The sequence below is a fragment of the Megalobrama amblycephala genome, unplaced genomic scaffold, assembly GCF_018812025.1.
Source record: "Megalobrama amblycephala isolate DHTTF-2021 unplaced genomic scaffold, ASM1881202v1 scaffold440, whole genome shotgun sequence".
NCBI classification, from domain to species: domain Eukaryota; kingdom Metazoa; phylum Chordata; class Actinopteri; order Cypriniformes; family Xenocyprididae; genus Megalobrama; species Megalobrama amblycephala.
Genome location: NW_025953380.1, coordinates 52,804 through 69,064, shown reverse-complemented (window position 1 = coordinate 69,064; position 16,261 = coordinate 52,804). Strand labels below are relative to the sequence as shown.

The window sequence follows — 16,261 nt, the reverse complement described above, 5'->3', positions numbered from 1 at the left end:
CGCACCAAAAACATTCTTGTGGCTTTATAATATTAATATTGAACCACTGTATTCACATGAACTGATTTAAATATGTTTTTAGTACATTAATGGATCTTGAGAGAGGATATGTCATTGCTGGCTATGCAGGCCTCTCTGAGCCATCGGATTTCATCAAAATATCTTAATTTGTGTTCTGAAGATGAACGAAGGTCTTACGGGTGTGGAACGAAATGAGGGTAAGTAATAAATTACATTATTTTCATTTTTGGGTGAACTAACCTTTTAAGTGTGCACAAATGTAAATGAAACAAAAACATACAAGAAAAGAGAACTTGAGGATTGGGTTGGGTAAAAGAATGACAAGTGAGCGACAAAAAAACACAAAAAACAAACAAACAAACAAACAAAAAAACAAGTGTGTGGGTGCAGGCATCATTTTGAAGTTTTGTGGGTTGATGGCCGTCACTTCCTCTGCACCACCCTTTTGGTCCCCTTACTGACTCCCTGTCTGGCACTTCGTCTGTCTGGCATTTCCATCTTCAGGGTTGATTCTGACCAGGAACCTGTTAGCAATATCATACCAGTTAATAAATATGCTTTTCATTTTTGGATGAACTAACCCTCTAAAACATTGTATTAAAATGGCTAATACTTACAGACTTATTCCCAGGCTGCAAAGACACACCGTAGAGCTGTAAGAAATCAAAATACATTTTATTCATTTATGCGTTACTTGTTGAGGACGTATAAGCTAACACATCACTGTATTTCATACACTCCAACAATACATCTTTAGTAATAATAATAAAAAAAAGCTTCTGCTTCTAAAAATTCTAAGTTGCTTTTTTTGGCATACATGGCATGTTGACTAATATATCAACTCTGATATATATATATATATATATATATATATATATATATATATATATATATATATATATATAATTTTTACCTTTATTCATTTTATTATTTGTCATTACAATCACAACGCTATACAACTGAGTCTTCCACCTAAATTAAATTAAGTAAAATGCTAAACTGGTACCAATAGTCAATCTTTCTAAACCCAAATCACCCATTTACGTTGCAAAGGAAAGTTAAGTATTTTTAAGCCTTGTTTTCACGTGTTTTGCTGTCTAAACGACTTATTCAAATAGGTCCAGTGTTGACCGCGACAGCTGCAGTCGTCATCCGGGAAATAGACTGCAAATCCTAGCAGTTTACCCAGATAGCACACGTACGTCTGCAAGACGTCTGTTAAAGATCACTTCATCTGGAAAGCATCTGCTGTTTACAAACATCTAATAGACGTCTTTAAGATGTCAGTTTTACATACATTCTAAATCATAAACATCTTAAAGACGTCTTCTAAACGTCTATTTGACATCTGACAGGATACGTCCTATAGACGTATTCCAGATGAGCAAACACCCTAAATAATACGTCTTCCAGACGTAAACACACACATCAAATAGACGTCTCCGAGATGTACGTGTGCTATCAGGGTAAGCACTGTCAATGTAACTTTACGTCTATTACAATACTAAAAGTTTTTGCTGACAGGCTCAGACATTATAAAAACGATCCCTACAGAGATAACGTTAGACATTTTTGTTATCATCATTCAAACCTAGACTCCATTAGCAAATGCAGTAAATTTACCTCACAGACCATCGTAAAACACAGTAACGTACATTCAAATTCGACAGAAACAAAATAAAACTCACGAAAATCATCTTGATTTGTCTTTTCAGCGTTTCAACAATCACGAGGTCTGGTTTGGTCGAAATAAACCCGATGTAATTCACCGAGTTAGAATTGAAAATGTCGGGACAAGCGGGAAACAGACACCTAAGTAACGTTAACTCTGTAACGGTGTTTTTGCAACGTTCGCTGGCTGAACTTTCACTGTCATTTCACAAGTTATGTACACATAGCGTAAAATCCTAAAACCTAATTATAAAATGTAAAATTAACTTACCAAACTTCCAGATATCGACCGAGTGAGACATCCAGATATCCATCGAGTGAGTGAGCTGCAGTTGTTCTGACGTCAGTCGGGGGGCGCTGTTTACAGCAATCCTGTATTTTTGCCTGGCATATTACAGCCAAGTTACAGCTAGGTTACAGCAACACTAAAATATACTGTAAAATGTTCCCGCTCAAACAAAATTACCCAGAATGCAATACAAAATACAGTATTGTACTGTAATATAAAAAGGCAGTACTGTACTGTAGGTTTTTACAGTAATGTGCTGCTAAATCTACAGTGACATTTAACAGTGTGGCAATATTGCTTCTTTATAGCAGAAACAAACTGCTGCAGAAAAAGTTAGCTGCCATGAAAAATTTAATTTGTAATTGCATTACACGGACAACATTTTTGTTGATCCAGGAACAACATTCAAATCAACCAATCAGATTTGAGGGACAAGTTTACAGATTATGCCTAGTTTAGGCTTAAAATCAGGAATTGGTGCTTCTACATCAGTGTTATTCATCTATCATTTCCCTCTGATTTTTGGGATAACTTATGGGTAGGGTTAGGTTTAGGGGTAGGAATAGGGTTAAGTCTGAAAATTTTCAGACTGAAATGTTGTTCCAGGATCAACAAAATATGTTGATGTGCAGTGACAGCGACAAGACAAGACACAGATAATAATAATAATTATAATAATAATAATAATAATACTTAAGTACAGTAACTAATTATACATTTACTCAAGTACTTTAGTACTTTATAATTAGTTACTGTACTTAAGTATTATTAGTATTATTATTATCTGTGTCTTGTCTTGTCTTGTCGCTGTCACTCTGTTGCACATCAACAATGGGATAATCAGACACTTGTTAAAACCATTATAAGTCCTCTGCAGTGCTGTACAGTAACAAAGTATTTTTACTTTGTTAGGCCTACTTAAAACATTTTTGAAGTAGGCCTACCTGAAGTATTTTTATTTTGAGAAACTTCACTAAATTACAAAATAAACATTCATCGATCAGTATGTTTTATTAAGTAAAATTGAAAAGGAGTACTTAATAATTTTGGAGTAATATTTTATCAGAGTATTTGTACTTGATTTGAGTACTTTGTCCACCACTGATCCTCTGTATGCATTTGATAAGACTAACAATAATTTTTACACTTTTTAAGGTAAACAGTAGCCTACCTTCTATACGGAAGTTTCAGACGTTTTCTTGTTACACACATGGATTTCCTGATACAGGAACTCGGGGGCTTTAACACATTTTTTTTCAAGAGCTATAGACCACAGCTCCTCTAAATATGTTTTTTTGCTGAGAAGCATTATTACATTTAGCATATAAAAAGATTCAAAGAGTGCAAGTGATCTTGAAAAAAAGACTGCAATGTGGCTGAGATTTCAATTACTTCTAATATTTGTAGTATATTCTTGAGTCTCTCGCTATGCTTTGAAAATATCTTTCCACAGAGCTATTTGTCCATTTGTATCTTGCTTGCTGACACAGCAGAGGGTCACAGGAAGTAGCTATTGTAGACAAGAAAAGTAAGGGTATGTTTGAAACTTAAAATAATGAATTAATATGCAGCATCATCAATGATCAAATCCATAGTGGTAATTCATTATAGTATTGCAATTGAAATGAAGTTGAATTAATGAGTTTTTAACTGAAACATTAAATGTATTGTGCAAGCATTCAGTTGAAATCTTTTTTTTTCCTCTGTGGTCATTGACCTTTTATATGTGCACATAAAGCTTCACATCAAAAACCACTTAACAAGATATCTATTTTTGCTTTGAAAATGAACATTTTTCCAGTGAACTTAGTCATGGTCATTATATTTCACTATGCAGTATTAGACCTCACCCTGCCAAGTGCACTTGTAAGTGTCTAAACCTCAAATGCACTCACAGTCTGCTTTGCATTTTGTTTTGGAAATCTGAATGGAAATTGTGGTTTATACAATCCTCAGGTCCTTTTTGCCAGACAATTAAGCCTCAAAGCTGTTGCTAAATTTGAATACTTTAGGTACACTTTAAATATCTTGCATTTAAAGATGTAGATTATTTTACAGTAATCACACTATCCTTACTAGTGATATTAAAACCCATTTTAGGCTTAATATTAAGTAATGCACATTGTGCAATAAAGAAGCACTCTAAATTAAGTTTAATTATGTTTATGTTTGTAAGTTTCAAACAATATGTCAGTAAATATTTTAATGGGTTTGAAGTATACTTATGAAATAAATGTATTTTAAATAGATTTTTATATAGGTTTCAAATCTGATTTTCTTTCTTCTGTGGAACACAAGATAATATATTTTGTTTGTTAGTTGTTGTTTGGACCTCACCGTTCTGCAAGATATCTTCTTTTGGGTTCCACAGAAGAAATAAAGTCATGCAAGTTTAGAATGACATGAGGATGAATAAATTTTCATTCTTTTAACTCCTTTAACAACATGGTAACCAGTGCTTAAATAACTGCAACCTGGGCTGCATTTCGAGACAATTGGTGGTAACTTTTCTATGATCAACTTGCTTACGATGCTTTTGGGAAAGGCAGCCCAGTTTGCCCATTAATATTAATTAAATATTAATTTGCATCTCACTGTGCCACTGACCTATTAGTGAGTCAAGGGCATCGATGACGTAAAAAACAAAAGAGGAAAAAGTCACAAGTGGCTTTCATTCTGTTTGCAAACACAGAGTGAGAAGCCCAGAGGAAATGATGCTGAGAGGATTTATAAGTGAGTATGCCAAAGACTTTGTGTGTCTTTCTTTTGCTTAATATATGTATACTCATATTAGCACAATATGTTGTTTGTAAATGATAGACTGAAATTAGCAATGGAGAAAAAATAGCATATTTTCAGAGTTTCTTTTTTTTTTACCCTTTCTTCAAATGTACTAAGATAAAGAAAGGCTGAATTTAGAATATTATGTGGCATCATGAAGAAGCTTTCTTAAGCTTTGGATTGATCTTTCTTAGAATAAGCATAGATTTTCTGTCTATGATGGCTGACTAGATATCGCTGAATTTTGACACTGAACGCAGACATAGTCATGGTAAATAGTGATAATACTACTTAAGAAGATATAGCTATAGTCTTGATTTGAGTCTGATTGTGAATGCTGCCCTTGATATGTTTGAAACTACTCTGAGAATTTATCGCATGTGTTTTGGACTTTACCATAGTAACCCAGCTAACAGAATTTTGTTATAAGAACGTTCTCTAAATATTCAGTGTTGGTTCTGGGAACATTAAAAACCAGAGGTGGGAAGTCCAGGGGTCAGAAAGTCAAGTCAAGTCAAGTCAAATTTATTTATATAGCGCTTTTACAATTGGTAATTGTTTCAAAGCAGCTTTACATATTAGAAGCACAGAAAAAAGGGAAGTGGTTAAAAATAAGCTGTACAAACAAGCGTGGTAATATGTAACATATACAAGATGGTGCTACATTAAGCCAATGTCGGCTGACTCCCAGGGGTGGAAAAAACCCCCTAGGAGAAAAACCCAGCGTGCTAACACTGGGAAAAAAGTCCTAGGAGGGAAAAAACCCCTTGGAAGATATATATATAATATATGTAAATGGATATGGAGATCAAAATCTGAATTATACATTTTTATTATAGAGATTAAAAATAGATTATATATAAATATATGTAAGCGGATACGGGGATTAAAAATCTGAATTATAGATGCAGCCAGAACTGGATCTGTAGGCCCATTGTCTCCTGGGCTACGTTGTAGTCAGGTCCAGACACAGGTTCTCCATCTGATCTGGATACGGCCTGGATCCAGCACCCGGAAAACCTCAGGATAAGCAGAGAGACAGATATTAGCGTAGATGCCATTCTTATTCTGATGTACAGGTATATCTAGTGTTATAGGAAATGTTCTCGGTTCCGGCCGACCTAATTATTGCAGCGTAACAATCCTTTAACGGATTTGAAAAATGTTAATGTATTGACAATGTGTTATGTGTATGCAAGAGCAAAGAGATGTGTTTTTAGTCTAGATTTAAACTGACAGAGTGTGTCTGCTTCCCGAACAATGCTAGGAAGATTGTTCCAGAGTTTAGGTGCTAAATAGGAAAAGGATCTGCCGCCTTCAGTTGATTTTGATATTCTGGGTATTATCAATGGCCTGAATTCTGAGATCGCAATAAACGTGAAGGACTATAATGCATTAAGAGCTCACTTAGGTACTGGGGAGCTAAACCATTTAGAGCTTTATAAGTAAGTAGCAAGATTTAAAAATCTATACGATGTTTAATAGGGAGCCAATGTAATGTTGACAGAACTGGGCTAATATGGTCATACTTTCTGGTTCTAGAAAGAACTCTAGCTGCCGCATTTTGGACCAACTGTAGTCTGTTTAAAAGCCGAGCAGAACAACCACCCAGTAGAGCGTTACAATAATCTAGTCTTGAGGTCATGAATGCATGAAAGTAAAAGTCCTGCCATATTTTTATTCCACCCACTGAAGCATTAATGAGATAAATAAGTGATTAATTGAGTGATGATTGACCATTATTGAAGACACCTGATGATAACAAGCACAATCACCAAAGAAGAAAATCACAATTTTTAAGTTACCATCATCGAGGTTAGGGTTTTCCTAAAAATGTCTGTGTGTGCCTAAAATAAATCATTCTTTTGTGATTAAGAACAACTTTCAAAAAAAAAAAAAAAAATTTGTATTGCTAAAGTTGATCTTCTGCTGTAGAATCAGAATTCTGGTGTAATCAATATAAATCTTTCTCAGAGATTGAGTTTTAAATGAGTTCAATGATTCAGATCAAATAATGATTGTGAAAACATAACCACCACCTGATCATCTTTTCTCTTTGCTTGTCTGGTTGGTTTTAATTCACTTAAAACTGCCCAAACAAAATCTAATAATAAAAAGTCAAGGTCAAGAGCTCAACTAAAACAAACCCTGACCTCGATGATGGTAACTTAAAAATTGTGATTTTTCTCCCTTGGTGATTCTGCTTGTTATCATCAGGTATCTTCAATAATGGTCAATCATCACTCAATTAATCACTTATTTATCTCATTAATGCTTCAGTGGGTGGAATAAAAATATGGCAGGACTTTTACTTTCTGACCCCTGGACTTCCCACCTCTGTTAAAAACGTCCAGTTTTCTTGACATTTCAGGAATGTTTTTAGAAGTTATAATGTTCCTCAAACATTCTTTCAACTTAATTTTGATTTAAAATTCAACATTGTAGGAACGTTGATTTGTAACATTCTAAGAACATGAACATTTTCAGTTTCCTTAATGTTAGTAGAATGTTATTTAAAGGTTAGTATGATGTTCCTAAAACATTCTTTCACTCATTCAAACACCTGCTGTGAACAAACACTGAAAGAAATAGAAATAAAAACACAAACTAACTTTCTTCAGCCACAGCCTTAGATGAACTGAAGATAAAAGACATTAAACCTCTGAAGATCTGATTAATCAACTCTACAAACAGCTTTACCAGGGTGGCACGGGGTGGCAACTGAAAAAGCTTTGCCACCCCATCTGCCACCCCAAAATTATCAGAGAATAAAATATAAATGTTAGCAATGTTTCAAGTACTACTGCTTTTCAGCAGCGGCGCTTCAATGTGATGACATAAAAAAGACAGCATATTGCAAATTAATGGCAAGAAAACACGTCTTTCAATAAGCTGCATGACGGTTGCACGCACACGCAGCGCGCTCAATGTGGTTTGAGGTCACTATCATGGAGATTGGTGGTTGCTTTAGTTGAGCTCTTGACCCCTGACTATTAGAATTGCTTCTTTATCAGCAATCGCAGGTGTTTTCAGAAAACATTTCTGCATTAATAAGCAGATGACTTCAAAATGATCAAATTGAGATGGCCAATCAAATAAAAAAAGGCAAGCCTTACTGTCAATGTCACAACGCCACAAAGTTCATGAAAAGATGTAAGTAGATTAGTATTAAACTAGTATTAGTAGTGGTCTATTAGATTACTAATACTCGATTAGAAGTAAATTGATTAATTCATAACTACTACTAGACCTAGAACTTCTTTTTCCATTCTTATTTATTTATTCCCTTAAATCCATTTTAATCCTTTATTATTTAATTCCTTTATTATTATTTATTTAATTATTTAATAAGAATCTTCCCCACCCCTAAGCACAGAAGTGAAACTACACCTATGAATATATGAATAAATACACCTCGAAGTCATTGTACATTCTATTATTCGTGTACTGAACTGTTTATTGTGGAAAAAAAATTAAATAATTAAAACTAAATAAATTAAATAATTCTCCCTCCAATACAAACTGCTTCTTTACTAATTCTAATTTAGTACTAATTTGGTGTTTAATAGTGTTTATGTTGTATACAATCAAAACTAAAAACTCATGATGATTTCAATGAGAATGATACTGAAAATGATGAAATTATTTCTATTAAGAAATTATTTCTGTTCTCTGTTGTACATTTAAATCACAAAGTCAAAAATAAATAAGTAAAAAGGGCCATTTTATGTCATAATACTTGCTTTTGTTTCATATCCAGGTTTCACAGTTGTGTTGTTGCTTCTCACTGAAGGATCATCAGTGAAAGTTCATCCAGGAGGAAACACAACACTCCCTTGTAACATTAAAGATGATGAAGAGATTACATGGATCATTATAAATGGAAACCAAACATTTGTCAGAATTCTGAAGCTTGAATATCTTAAAGGAACTGAATCTAAACCAGAGTCCTCTTATATTCACCCAAGTTACGCAGGACGGATAAAAGCTCTCAGTTCTCCCACAAACACTCACTCTCTGCTTCTGATGAACATCACTGACACTGATCTGATGCTCTACTGCTGCACTGAACGCAAACTTGAACAAACTCACTGCTCTAAACTGGACTACGGTGGTAAGCATTTCACATAATTCCATTAATTACAATATCATAGGACTATTGGTTTAAAGGTGCCCTAGAATTGAAAATTGAATTTACCTCCTCATAGTTAAATAATTAGAGACAATTTACAAATATCACTAAAAATATCATGTTATCATGGATCATGTCAGTTATTATTGCCCCATCTGCCATTTTTCGCTATTGTCCTTGCTTGCTTACCTGCATAAAGTCTGATGATTCAGCTGTGCTGCTCCAGACGTTAATACTGGCTTGTCTAATGCCTTGAACATGAGCTGGCATACGCAAAAGTTAGGGGCATATATTAATGATCCCGACTGTTGCGTGGTCTTTTGCACAAATCAAATTTACATAAGAAGGAGGAAACAATGGTGTTTGAGACTCACTGTATGTCATTTCCATGTACAGAACTCTAATTATTTAACTATGCCGAGGTAAATTCAATTTTCAATTCTATGGCACCTTTAAAGTTACCACTGTTTCTTACTGTATTCACGGAGACAAGAGCCGTCATTATTTTCATTATTAAACACTTGCAGTCTGTATAATTCATAAACACAACTTCATTCTTTATAAATCTCTCCAACAGCATGTAACGTTAGCTTTAGCCACGGAGCATAGCCTCATTCAGAATCAAATGTAAACATCCAAATAAACACCATACTTACATAATCGGATATGCTGCATGACGAACACTTTGTAAAGATCCATTTTGAGGGTTATATTAGCAGTGTGAACTTTGTTTATGCAATGTATTACAGAGTCGCGAGCTTGGGGGCGGGGAGCGCAAGCATTTAAAGGGGACGCGTGCTGAATCGCCGCATTTATAATTATGCCCCAAAATAGGCAGTTAAAAAACTTAATAAAAAAATCTATGGGGTATTTTGAGCTGAAACTTCACAGACACATTCAGGGGACACCTTAGACTTATATTACATCTTGTGAAAAAGCATTCTAGGGCACCTTTAAATAAGTGACCAAGGTGAACAATGAAAAACATGAAAAGAACATGTATAACTTAAACAAGTAAAATAATATCTCTGAAACAGAAAGTCATTCCTTATGTACAGTTATAAAAATGCTATATAATATTTTATCATATATTGTATATGTTCTAACTGAACTGACAATTCAGATCCTAAAATCCTGCCATATTCTCCTTATCCCAATGTAGAGCAGCAGAATACAGAAGGAACAGAGAATACAAAAGCTTTTGGTAATTATATCAGTACCACAATATGGCTGTCTGTGATCTGTGTGTTTCTACTTCTATCACTGATGTCAAATGTGTGCATGTGCTGGAAAATAAAAAGAGCAAAAAAAGGTTAGCAGCACATAATTCATGTACATACCTAAGTTCATTTAACTGTTCAACTGTACAAATTACACATTTATTTTCTGTTTTGTATTGTTTTTCCTAGGGAACTTAAGGGGATCACAGACATTATATAAAAGTAAAAGTAAAGGCGAGCAGGTAATCGTTTTTTGTTTTGTTTTTTTACTTCTAAAGTTAAATTCAATTAATTTTTGTTTGGTTAGCAAATGGAAATATTGATTATTCTTGATCTGTAAAGTTTTTAAGGTCAGGATCTGGCCTGTGAAACTGAATAAGAGAGAGTCTTACAAACCTTTTTTGTTTCAGCAGAATGAAGGTGATGAAATTTCATATGCATCCGTAAACATAAACAAGGTGAAAAAACACAGAGAACGAAATCATCTCACACAGGACACAGTATATGCAAGCATTAAATGAAAACACATGCTTTTCCAGAACCAAGATTGTCTGCTCTCATTTTGCACAAATAAATAAAAACTGCATAACAAAAACTGGCTGCTGGCCAGGCAGCTGCGGTTGACTTTACTGCTCAGTAGTGATGGTAAGGAACGAAGCTTTCAAAGTTTCGAATCAGTTGAACCAATTTTCGCAAAATGATTCACTGTTTCGAGGCGTTTGAAACACCACACGCTGGTGACCCCTGCTGGTCAAAACAGTGCAAATGCAACAAAATCTCATGCCGAGCATGCACAAAAACAGCTTTTACAAACCCTTTGCAAATGTTTTATTGAAAGTATAATCTATTAGATGCAATTAACTAACCATCTAATACCTTTAAATATTAAGTGTCTGTATAATATTATTTTTTTAATCAATTTTCTGGGCTTATTTGTTCTATGGTGGGTCAGCTAAACAGCGACTATTAGCAACTATTATTCCTTTAAATTATATAAATTTCTCATTAAAACGTCTACAAAATGTGTAAAACTCATCAGAGATCAGGTAATAGACACTTTTAGACACTTTTCAGGTAATAGACATAGACACTTGTTCAATGATTCGCCGCTCGGGGACGATCTCAGTGAATTTGCACGATTCATGGGTTCTTAAAACTTAATGGTGTTTATATTTTTATTAAAAATAATAAAGTTTGAAGTCACCGTTATATAGAGGTAAGCACTTGCTTTAGTTGAGCTCCTGACCCTTGACGTTTTAACTTTAATTTTTCTCCAACTGATGTAACTGTGTTTTAAAGCACATTTGTTACAAAACAATGGTGAAAATAGAAAACTGATCAGGTGAATTTAGTTGCTTATTGATGACGATTTTATCATCACAGTATCCTTTTTCAGTGATCTACAAACATTGTATTTTTTTTTCATGTTATTGTAGCTCTATAATACGGCATAAAGTCCTGTCCTGCTTTGATATTTTGAAAGTTTTTGTCATTATGCAGAAATTTTTCAGACAGGATCATATAGACTCACACAGACATCAAGATCCTGCATATGATCCTCAACAATGGTAACAAATTTTTCAGATTAACACAGAACATCACAGAACCATTGTTGAGGTTTATACGCTGATTCATGTTGTCTGCGTGAGTCTAAAAGATAATACTCAAAATTCTGTCTAATGATTTTTACAATCTGAACGTTTGATTGTCTAAAAAACACTGGGGCGGTTTTCCGGACAGAGATTAAGCCTAGTCCTAGAATGAAATGGCCCTTTAAGGCCTATCCTGGCTTAATTTAAACCCTGTCCAGGAAACCACCCCTGTATGACAGCTATGTGATTTGAACTTCCCCACATAGAAGGCAACATTCCCATGACCTTGCGCACCATTTCCTAAAAGTTCTGTAAAGTTAACAAAAATCCCAAACTGAACATTAGGGACATTCCTAAAATGTCCTCTTTTGGTAATGAAAGTGCTGCAGTTCAAAGTTCCTTATATGACTTTAGGAGGACATTCCAGACTCACAGACATCATAGCTTGTAGCTTGTTTTGTGACGCTCAGAGTTAATCTGTTTATCTGAAAATGTTGTCACCATTGTTGAGGTTCATATGCTGAATCTTGATGTCGGTGTGAGTACATGTCTGAATAATTTTTGCAAAATGAAATAAAATCTTTCAAAATATCAAAGCAGGACAGGATTTTATGCATTACAACATAAAAGGAGCACAATATAGGTATGAAAGGCCATGGTATGATAATAAAACCATCAACAATAAGCAATTAAATCCATTTGATTTTGATAAGATTTTTTTTCTCTCACTTTTTTTGTAATAAATGTGCTTTATAAATGCACAGTTACAACAATTGGAGAAAAACTAACATTAAAACATCAAGGGTCAGGAGCCCAACTAAAGCAAGCGATTCCATCCGTAACAATGACATTTACAAACCCGATTCCAAAAAAGTTGGGACACTGTACAAATTGTGAATAAAAACAGAATGCAATGATGTGGAAGTTTCAAATTTCAATATTTTATTCAGAATACAACATAGATGACATATCAAATGTTTAAACTGAAAAAATCTATCATATTAAGGGAAAAATAAGTTGATATTAAATTTCATGGCATCAACACATCTCAAAAAAGTTGGGACAAGGCCATGTTTACCACTGTGTGGCATCCCCTCTTCTTTTTATAACAGTCTGCAAACGTCTGGGGACTGAGGAGACAAGTTGCTCAAGTTTAGGAATAGGAATGTTGTCCCATTCTTGTCTAATACAGTGTAAGGCCCGCCCAATCGGCCCAATGGCGGTTTCCCACCGGGCGGGGAAGGTTTCTTGCGCGTTCCGTCTTTTCAGCGTGGCAAAGTAGTTTAATTCCAAATAATCTTTCATCTGACTCCATGTTATTATGACCTCGAATTTAGTTTAGAATGTCAATTGATTATTGGTCATTTGTATAATAATTTAGCTTTACATTTGAATATTCTATTTAACTCTTTACTCTTATTGTACTCGTTCATTCGGTTCTCAGTGTCGCACAGGGTCCTCGCACTGGCCATTCATTAATATGCGGGCCCACGATCACAAACTCGCCAGTCTTGGTCACTAGACAGAGGTAATTGACTATACTAATAGAGTGCCGCTCTCATGCTTGCTTTCTCTAAAAGTATTTGATTTAGTCCCCCATAGAACTGTATACACTTGAATTAGAGTAACACTAATTCTAGTCAGAGGTCATAACCACTACTACAGGTAAGCCGACCAATATTACTTCTCTTATAGTAGCTTTGGTTTGGTTATGCCATGATTTCTCATGTACACTTAGCTAGAGAAACATTACAATAAACAGAGGTAAGGCTCACCCTATTTAGGTTGGTCGATTAGTTGTCCTAAACGGAATTCCCTTTTTAGCATTTACAGTCTAAGTACACTTGAACTAGTGCCAAGTGTTAGTCGGAGCTCTAAAATCACAGTTAGTGTGCCCTATGCTCCACTCAACTGGACCTTAGTCCGTTACTAACCTGACGCAGATTTGCGGTAACAATGGATACATCGTAATCTACTGAAGTCAATAATTTCAGAGTAAGTCAGAATAAATCAAATGTGACAATTTATTAGTCAGGTAAATGTATCATGCCAATTACATAATCAATTCAAAGGTGATCAATACCAAACATCAAATGCTCAGAAACAGAGTAAGATGCATACCTGACATTAGGAAAATACACACTGCTGAGTGTCCTAGACACCCAGCAATGAGGGCTTGTCTGAATACAGAAGGGCCCTGAGCCTTTTGCAACATTTCTTTAAATACTCAGACCAAGACAAAACATCCCCCAATGTGAGGCATGAACTTACAATCAGAATTTGCATTGACTAGGGTCACAGACCTTAGGGGTTCGCACCTTGCTGTGGAACAGGAGGTAATTTAGATGAAAGACCCTGGGATAGAGGCACACCCATGGTTGCAACCAAAGTATCTCTAAAACTCTTAAAACCTTTAATACCTTTGGTTTACTTTTATGTAGACGAGACCATTGTACCAGTTGCACTGAGACATTTCAAACGATACCAAACATGACTGTTAATTCATTTGCATTGACAGAACATTATAATTTGTATATAATCTTTTTACGTGAACTGAGTGATGGGAAGAATGTGTAAAGGGAAGGAAGTGGGGGAGAAGGAGCAAATGTGAAGGAAGGACAGGATGGAAAGAAGCTTTCCCGCAACCTCACGCTGTGGGTGTGGAGAAAAATGGCTGTATGCGTTTGTGCTGTCCATATCTCAGGAGATCAAAGTATCTGAAGATCTGTTGATCTTACAACAGACTTCTAGTTGCTCAACTGTCTTAAGTCTTCTTTGTCGCATCTTTCTCTTTATGATGCACCAAATGTTTTCTATGGGTGAAAGATCTGGACTGCAGGCTGGCCATTTCAGTACCCGGATCCTTCTTCTACGCAGCCATGATGTTGTAATTGATGCAGTATGTGGTCTGGCATTGTCATGTGGGAAAATGCAAGGTCTCCCCTGAAAGAGACGACGTCTGTACGGGAGCATATGTTGTTCTAGAACTTGGATATACCTTTCAGCATTGATGGTGCCTTTCCAGATGTGTAAGCTGCCCATGCCACACGCACTCATGCAACCCCATACCATCAGAGGTTCAGGCTTCTGAACTGAGCACTGATAACAACTTGGGTTGTCCTTGTCCTCTTGTCCTTGTCCAGATGACATGGCGTCCCAGTTTTCCAAAAAAAAAAAAACTTCAAATTTTGATTCGTCTGACCACGTTTTCCATTCATTTTCCACTTTGCCACAGTCCATTTTAAATGAGCCTTGGCCCAGAGAAGACGCCTGAGCTTCTGGATCATGTTTAGATATGGCTTCTTTTTTGACCTATAGAGTTTTATCCGGCAACGGCGAATGGCACAGTGGATTGTGTTCACCGACAATGTTTTCTGGAAGTATTCCTGAGCCCATGTTGTGATTTCCATTACAGTAGCATTCCTGTATGTGATGCAGTGCCGTCTAAGGGCCCGAAGATCACGGGCATCCAGTATGGTTTTCCGGCCTTGACCCTTACGCACAGAGATTGTTCCTTTGGATGATATTATGCACTGTAGATGATGATAACTTCAAACCGTTTGCAATTTTTCTCTGAGAAACTCCTTTCTGATATTGCTCCACTATTTTTCGCCGTAGCATTGGGGGAATTGGTGATCCTCTGTCCATCTGGACTTCTGAGAGACACTGCCACTCTGAGAGGATCTTTTTTATACCCAATCATGTTGCCAACTGACCTAATAAGTTGCAAATTGGTCCTCCAGCTGTTCCTTATATGTACATTTAACTTTTCCGGCCTCTTATTGCTACCTGTCCCAACTTTTTTGGAATGTGTAGCTCTCATGAAATCCAAAATGAGCCAATATTTGGCATTTCAACATTTCACATCACTTTCAACATTTGATATGTTATCTATATTCTATTGTGAATAAAATATAAGTTTATGAGATTTGTAAATTATTGCATTCCTTTTTTATTCACAATTTGTACAGTGTCCCAACTTTTTTGGAATCGGGTTTGTATAAATTTTAATAAAACATCAACACCCCATTAAGAATGAAGATGATAAATGAAGATGCAGAGATCTAGAGAGATCTGTTCTGTTATCTGAGTTTTGAGAGGTTAACATTGTGCTGAAGTGTAGAGGCTGTGCTTCAGTCAGTGATGAGCCAGAAACACTGATGTTCTGATGCATGTTGCTTTATTTAAGAAAAAAATATTTTTTGTTTGAACAGCCACTTTTGTAAGTTAATTTAGCTCTAATTTTCAATTCAGTTTTTTGACATGGGCAACATTACATTTCCAAATAAAATATGGTTCCCTAAACGTTCAGAGAACATCCTGTGTTCTGTGAAGGTCCGCCAAAAAACGTCCCCCAAACCTTAAAAGAACTCCACATCGTGACTGTCTCTGAACGTTCCCGTAGGAACGTTATTAGGCAACGTCCCTAAAGGGGACATTGGATGCCCATTTTCCACAAGTTATTATGATAATTATCTTTAGGGTATTCCTGAAAAGTCTGTAATTTACTTTGATAAAAATTCTCAATGGTTGTGTAAAACAACACCCTGTATGA

At 35.5% G+C, this 16,261-nt stretch overlaps 1 protein-coding gene and 1 long non-coding RNA gene across 5 annotated transcripts; one reads left to right on the top strand and one right to left on the bottom strand.

The window, feature by feature from the left end:
* Positions 1-202: 202 nt before the first annotated feature.
* Positions 203-2,324, bottom strand: LOC125261604. The gene is made up of 3 exons (XR_007183378.1): positions 1,964-2,324; positions 639-674; positions 203-545 (listed from the first exon to the last, which is right to left on the bottom strand). It is a non-coding gene; the product is annotated as an uncharacterized LOC125261604 (long non-coding RNA).
* A 2,341-nt stretch (positions 2,325-4,665) lies between these two features.
* On the top strand, positions 4,666-12,579 carry LOC125261597. Of its 4 annotated transcripts, none has more exons than XM_048180154.1 (5): positions 4,666-4,714; positions 8,523-8,876; positions 10,057-10,098; positions 10,304-10,356; positions 10,528-12,579. In XM_048180154.1, the coding sequence occupies exons 1-5, from the start codon at positions 4,693-4,695 to the stop codon at positions 10,633-10,635; spliced, it is 579 nt and encodes a 192-aa protein (XP_048036111.1). In that variant the 5' UTR covers positions 4,666-4,692; the 3' UTR covers positions 10,636-12,579. The 4 variants fall into 4 exon arrangements, with proteins under 4 accessions (XP_048036111.1, XP_048036110.1, XP_048036109.1 ...); XM_048180153.1 differs by having other exon boundaries at positions 10,525-12,579; XM_048180152.1 differs by having other exon boundaries at positions 10,057-10,206.
* The last annotated feature ends 3,682 nt before the right edge of the window (positions 12,580-16,261 follow it).

Coding starts and splice junctions, on each gene's coding strand:
- LOC125261597 (XM_048180151.1), top strand. CDS start 4,693: ATGATGCTGAGAGGATTTATAA. Junction 8,877..10,056: donor CTCTAAACTGGACTACGGTG/GTAAGCATTTCA, acceptor ATCCCAATGTAG/AGCAGCAGAATACAGAAGGA. Junction 10,207..10,303: donor AATAAAAAGAGCAAAAAAAG/GTTAGCAGCACA, acceptor TGTTTTTCCTAG/GGAACTTAAGGGGATCACAG.